The following is a 7,060-nucleotide window of genomic DNA, read 5'->3' as shown; positions in this document are numbered from 1 at the left end:
CAGTTATTAGAAGTGGTTTCCCACAAACTGCAAACTCTTTTGTATCATGACAGAACTTCTTTAATTAGACTGGGTGGAAACACCTCCAGATTGGAACACATAATAGTGTGCAGTTGAAGAAAATCCAAATTCTTCTAAATGAATTTGCTTATGTAAGAATTGTTTCTTATTACATATTTAATTGGTTTATTTTGTGTTGTGTAGGGCTGAAAACTAAAAATGAAATTATACAAATGTACAGGTAGTACAGATCGAATAATCACTTTATAATTATATAACAAACTTTAACACTACTGTATATTAACTATATAGTATACTTAAAGTTGAGAAAAAATGAATAGGTTTGCATAAAGGTGGATTCAGTGTATTTCAAATTTAAATTCACACCATCATGTATAAAACAGCTTTTAAAATAAAATATTCTTTCTTACGAATTGTCCTTATTTGCATTGAGTAGTATTTAATGGTGCTAAAAATCTAAAGACTATGACAATCTGAACATATGAAAATATGATCTTTTTTTAAACTAAATAGACCCAAATCTCCACAGATGCACTGCAAAAGGGAGAGGGGTTGTTAATGCATATGGTAAATATGTGTGTTAACCTTTAATGACCAGACATTGCAATACAAAGTGTGTAAAAAGTGCATCTAACTATTCTTATTACTGTTGTGTGAACTGGAGCCTTTTTACAATCTACTAAAACCTGATAAATGTTCAGTTCTGTTTTAAGTATTTAAATGACTGCACCTAATGTATTTAGTCTAATGAGCATGTAAAAGCTTGGAATGGTTTATAAAAAGACATCAAATCTATCAAAAAATGTTCCACATGTCATTTTAGATATGGATCTAAGAGAACAGTCTGCTGACTGCACTTTTTTTTGGTCGTGTGGTAGAGGATTATCTGAAACCAGGTGTGACACACCTCTACAGATCCAGCTATAAATGGCCCTGCATTCAGTGTCTGCTCTCATAAACTCCTGGTTTTAAGTCGTCCTCACTTGGATCATCACTCAACACCAAAATGGGGTGCAGCGAGATCTTTTGCAAATCTCCCAAGAACACTAACATCAGAGTCAGTCTGCCAGCCGTCTGCTTTGTGTGGCAGATTGCCATGATTATTTTATTTGGGGTTTTTGTGCGCTACAACGACGAGGCAGATGCACACTGGACTGAACATATGAAGGAGAAGAATATTACCAGTCATGCTGAAAATGATTTCTACTACAGATATCCAAGTGAGTAAGAGGTTATTTTTATTTATTTTGGTAGCAAAGAGCAGGCTATATAATTATAATGTGAATAGTTTTAGCTTTGCATTCAGCTATCCAGCATTGTATATTTAAAATAATACTGTCTGTGAGCTGATAAACTATTTAATGGTCTGTTCTGTGATATTGTGCTGCACTACTCTCACATCTTTACTGGCATTTTGATTGACATTAAAAGTGCCAGGTATCATATCTTTTAATGATTCTCACTGAACAACTAGTCCATCAAGTAATCCAGTATAAACGCTGAACTGTAGTTCCTGCTGAACTGTAGAACTGTAGTATCCAATTTCCTAAAGCTGTCAACTGTAAGTCAAGTGAAATTTGAATCTGCAATAATGAGCACAAGCTTCTTTATTTGATGTTCTTGGCTACAAACCAAACTGAATCAGACAAAAGACATTCTTTCAGGAATGACACGACATTATGAGATCTTATCTTTCCACTTATAACCTCCACCCCTCTCAAGTGTTCTGCCTCTTTGTCTGACTGTTGTACAGGTTTCCAGGATGTCCATGTGATGATCTTTGTGGGTTTTGGCTTCCTCATGACCTTCCTGAAGCGATACAGCTTTGGCGGAGTGGGCTTCAACTTCCTTATCGCTTCGTTCGGCCTGCAGTGGGCACTGCTGATGCAGGGCTGGTTCCACCATTTGGATGCTGTCGATGGAAAGATCAAAATTGGAGTGGAGAAGTAAGAATCTGGTACATTTTAAACAGCTACCAAAGAAAAAGACGAATCCAGTTATCAAAAGCGATTGGTTGCAGTTGTTCTCAACCACAACCAGTTATTAGGGTCAGCTTGCAAATACTTTGAAACAGGGCTGTATTTTCTATTTACTCTGTTTTTAATGGCCTTAAATACATGAATATCTAAAACAAATAAGTGTGACAGAAATCACATGCAAATACTTTCCAAGTAAAGCTACATTGTGTTTGAAGTTAAAATTCAGTAGTTATTATATCATATATAAATACTTGGTGTTCATTTCTAGTATCATCAATGCTGACTTCTGTGTGGCTGGGTGCCTAATAGCGTATGGAGCACTTCTGGGAAAAGTCAGCCCTGTCCAGCTGATGGTGTTGACTCTGTTCGGAGTTACCTTATTTGCTGTGGAAGAATACATAATTCTCGAACTACTACATGTACGTGCCATTTACAGGCAATTTGTACTTTGTATGTACCTGTTAATATTGTACTGCAAGTATTGACAATAAACGATGAACCCTGATGAGTGTAAATCTAAAACTGATACAGGTCAAAGATGCCGGTGGTGCCATGGTCATCCATACATTCGGTGGATATTACGGTCTGACGATATCCTGGGTGCTGTATCGACCAAATTTAGACCAAAGCAAACGTCTGCAGGGGTCGGTCTACCACTCTGACGTCTTTGCCATGATTGGTGAGTACAGAGGCATCTCCGAACCTAGAGTGACCTGAATTCTAAATCTTAATTCTCTACTGTTTTTTGCAGGCACTCTCTACCTTTGGATGTTCTGGCCCAGTTTTAACTCTGCCATTGCAAACCATGGAGATGGGCAGCACCGAGCTGCCATTAACACCTACCTGTCCATGGCAGCATGTGTCCTCACCACCTTCGCTATTTCCAGCGTTACTGCAAAAAAGGGAAAGCTTGACATGGTAAAAGTTGGCTACTGTGTAGATCTGGTGGGGGACTGAGGGTGACTCCATAGTCAAATTTTAAAGGGTCAGGATGTGACTATTATGTGTTTGTGTTTCTTAGGTTCATATTCAGAATTCCACCCTGGCTGGAGGTGTGGCAATGGGAACAGCGGCTGAATTCATGATTACTCCCTATGGTTCACTTATCGTTGGCTTCGCATGTGGAATTGTGTCCACTTTTGGCTACGTAGTGATAACTGTAAGTGTTGCAAAATAAAGCATGTATTTCTTTACTTAATTGTTTGCTGAATCTGAGAAAGTCCATGCGTAGTTTAAAATGTCCAACTTCCAATCCCAAACAGCCACTTCTGGAGAAAATAAAGATCCAGGACACATGTGGAATCCATAACTTGCATGCCATGCCAGGCGTCCTTGGAGGAATCATAGGTGCCATTACAGCTGCAGCGGCCTCTGAGTCTGTATACGGAAAGGAAGGGTAAGTGAGCTTTGAGAATTTTTTATTTATTTTATGCCATAAAAGGTAGTATCGTTGTCACACAACTCCAGAGTCATGAGGGATTTAGTTAGTGTAGAGTAGCGTTCATAGAAATCCTAGTTCAATGATGGCTCAGCTGGTAAGGTACTGGTTACTTGTTCCAGCCCCACTTCTCTCAGCTTGCTGTTGTTGGGAGCCCTTAACTTTCAATTGCTGTAAGTCACTATGAATGAAACAAGGTTGTCAATCTTAATTAAACCCACCTTAACTATAATTAGGATAAAGCAGAAACTGAAGATAAATAATAAAAGAATAAATGGTTTGGATTGCATACAATACTAAAATGACATCTATGTATATTTTCTTTACAGTTTAATCAACACCTTTAAATTTGAGGGTAAAATTGCAACCAGGACGCCATCAATACAGGGAGGGTACCAAGCTGCTGGGATTTTTGTGGCTCTCGCCTTTGGACTTGTAGGAGGAGCGTTAGTGGGTAAGTTATTTTTTGAACATCAAATTACATAAATCTCACACTTCAAGAGGTACAAAAGTAATAACACATAATAAAACTGGGGGATTTCATTTTCTGACTTGAACTGGGCTAAATGATGAGTTCCTTTGGTGACTATCTTGCCGTTTGGGAGTTCATACTGCTTTTGCAGGTCTTTCCTAAATTAACTTGAGGTGACCCACTATATAGCTAATAAAACCACTAATAGAGCTTTAGCCATTATGGATAAACTATGACGCACCACCTCTTCACAGTTCAGAACAGCACAGAGTATTACTACTGATTGCAGATGCAAATTTGGGTACAGAAGCTTTAGGTTACAGTTCAACATGTTCCCTGGCTTTTCTGGTGGATTTTACTTGCAAACTATCACTAAATAGCAAAACGGCTTACTGATGTGAATCCAATTTAAATAAATGCCATTTTACATGTAAAATGTAAATAATGCAACTGGACCTTTACTTACATTTGAATTTGCCCATGTTCCACTGACTTGTAGATGTTTAATCGATGTTCCTGGCCAATGTGAAACTCTAATTTATAATTCAGGTATATAAATAGCCTAAGAAATATACAAAGAACTAAACCCTGCTCTGGTTTTCTCTGGGTATAATGGGTTCTTTCCACCTCACCAAAATTTGCCAGTAGGCAAATTGCCTAATCCAAATTGCACTTAATCTGACAAAGTGTAAGTGATTGTGAATGCATTCCTGTCCTGCACAGTCGCAATAAAATTGTTCCTAAAGATGAATGTATTAACTTTTGTCTATAGAGTATAGAATGAGAGCTAATGTATTGTATTGTAGGTTTGATTCTGAGGTTGCCTATCTGGGGAGATCCAGCTGATGATAACTGCTTTGATGATGAAGTATACTGGGAGGTAATAGAACACTGGATGTTGTACTAAAATATTATTGTACAGGGTGGGCCATTTATATGGATACACCTAAATAAAATGGGAATGGTTGGTGATATTAACTTCCTGTTTGTGGCACATTAGTATATGGGAGGGGGAAAACTTTTCAAGATGGGTGGTGACCATGGCGGCCATTTTGAAGTCGGCCATTTTGGATCCAACTTTAGTTTTTTCAATGGGAAGAGGGTCATGTGACACATCAAACTTATTGAGAATTTCACAAGAAAAACAATGGTGTGCTTGGTTTTAACTCTTGGTAACTTTATTCTTTCATGAGTTATTTACAAGTTTCTGACCACTTATAAAATGTGTTCAAAGTGCTGCCCATTGTGTTGGATTGTCAATGCAACCCTCTTCTCCCACTCTTCACACACTGATAGCAACACCGCAGAAGAAATGCTAGCACAGGCTTCCAGTATCCGTAGTTTCAGGTGCTGCACATCTCGTATCTTCACAGCATAGACAATTGCCTTCAGATGACCCCAAAGATAAAAGTCTAAGGGGGTCAGATCGGGAGACCTTGGGGGCCATTCAACTGGCCCACGACGACCAATCCACTTTCTAGGAAACTGTTCATCTAGGAATGCTCGGACCTGACACCCATAATGTGGTGGTGCACCATCTTGCTGGAAAAACTCAGGGAACGTGCCAGCTTCAGTGCATAAAGAGGGAAACACATCATCATGTAGAAATTTCAAATATCCAGTGGCCTTGAGGTTTCCATTGATGAAGAATGGCCCCACTATCTTTGTACCCCATATACCACACCATACCATCAATTTTTGTGTTCCAACAGTCTTGGAGGGATCTATCCAATGTGGGTTAGTGTCAGACCAATAGCGGTGGTTTTGTTTGTTAACTTCACCATTCACATAAAAGTTTGCCTCATCACTGAACAAAATGTTCTGTGTAAACTGAGGGTCCTGTTCCAATTTTTGTTTTGCCCATTCTGCAAATTCAGTGCGCCGATCTGGGTCATCCTCGTTGAGATGCTGCAGCAGCTGGAGTTTGTAAGGGTGCCATTTGTGAGTAGCTAATATCCGCCGAAGGGATGTTCGACTGATGCCACTCTCCAGTGACATGCGGCGAGTGCTACGCTGTGGGCTCTTGCTGAATGAAGCTAGGACAGCCACTGATGTTTCTTCATTAGTGACAGTTTTCATGCGTCCACATTTTGGCAAATCCAACACTGAACCAGTTTCACGAAACTTGGCAAGCAGTTTGCTAACTGTAGCATGGGAGATGGGTGGTCTCGTAGGGTGTCTTGCATTGAAATCTGCTGCAATGACCCGGGTACTGCGTTCACCAGACATCAACACAATTTCTATCCGCTCCTCACGTGTTAACCTCTGCGACATGTCAATGGCTGTAAACAAAGAGAAGCTTGTAAATAACTCATGAAAGAATAAAGTTACGTTAAAACCAAGCACACCATTGTTTTTCTTGTGAAATTCTCAATAAGTTTGATGTGTCACATGACCCTCTTCCCATTGAAAAAACTAAAGTCGGATCCAAAATGGCCGACTTCAAAATGGCCGCCATGGTCACCACCACCAAAAGTTTTCCCCCTCCCATATACTAATGTGCCACAAACAGGAAGTTAATATCACCAACCATTCCCATTTTATTTAGGTGTATCCATATAAATGGCTTTAGAAAGCAATATCAGTGTCAAATATATATGTTAATTGCATTTGTTTGTTTGTTTGATTTGTGTAGGTACCTGAGGATGAAGAAAGTATTTCTCCAATTCTGGAATACAACACCCACCTGAGCAATAAAAATCCTGATGTGTAAGAGTAAATTTATATATAATATATGTATATTAATTTACATAAAATATGTATAGATTTTTAGATTAGATTTAGATTTTATTTAGTTTTTTCAAAATGTAAACATCCATATTGTTTGTATATTTAAATAAATAAATAAAAATACTGACCGAACAGGTGTAGTCTGAAGCTTTAGCTTATTTTGACATTTACATTTACATTTTCGGCATTTAGCAGACGCTCTTATCCAGAGCGACTTACAGTAGTGCTTCCATAGTAAACATTTCATTACTCTAGTTTAAGTAGACAACAGTCCAAGAACACAAATCTGCTAAAACATGTTTTGACTACTCTTTTTAAGACTTATACATACCATATACTTATACATTTACATTTTCAGCATTTAGCAGACGCTTTTATCCAAAGCGAGTTACAGTACAGTTACAGTATATTGTCTGAGCA

General features: G+C 38.5%; 1 protein-coding gene across 1 annotated transcript; it reads left to right on the top strand.

Moving 5' to 3' along the window:
- The first annotated feature begins 1,102 nt into the window (after positions 1-1,102).
- On the top strand, positions 1,103-6,623 carry rhcga (Rh family, C glycoprotein a). Its single transcript, XM_063013329.1, has 10 exons — positions 1,103-1,241; positions 1,775-1,967; positions 2,269-2,419; positions 2,532-2,679; positions 2,752-2,918; positions 3,022-3,159; positions 3,263-3,396; positions 3,768-3,892; positions 4,717-4,790; positions 6,546-6,623. The coding sequence occupies exons 1-10, from the start codon at positions 1,118-1,120 to the stop codon at positions 6,621-6,623; spliced, it is 1,332 nt and encodes a 443-aa protein (XP_062869399.1). The 5' UTR covers positions 1,103-1,117.
- The last annotated feature ends 437 nt before the right edge of the window (positions 6,624-7,060 follow it).

This window comes from Trichomycterus rosablanca, chromosome 17 (assembly GCF_030014385.1).
Source record: "Trichomycterus rosablanca isolate fTriRos1 chromosome 17, fTriRos1.hap1, whole genome shotgun sequence".
NCBI lineage: Eukaryota > Metazoa > Chordata > Actinopteri > Siluriformes > Trichomycteridae > Trichomycterus > Trichomycterus rosablanca.
Note: the sequence above shows the minus strand (reverse complement) of the source record. Positions and strands in the feature narration are given on the sequence as shown.

What these genes read in the sequence shown, in the direction of transcription:
- rhcga (XM_063013329.1), top strand. Translation starts at nt 1,118, where the DNA reads ATGATTATTTTATTTGGGGTTTTTGTGCGCTACAACGACGAGGCAGAT. An exon ending in TAATTCTCGAACTACTACAT is followed by an intron (nt 2,420 to 2,531) that starts GTACGTGCCATT and finishes AAACTGATACAG; the next exon opens with GTCAAAGATGCCGGTGGTGC. An exon ending in TTGGCTACGTAGTGATAACT is followed by an intron (nt 3,160 to 3,262) that starts GTAAGTGTTGCA and finishes AATCCCAAACAG; the next exon opens with CCACTTCTGGAGAAAATAAA.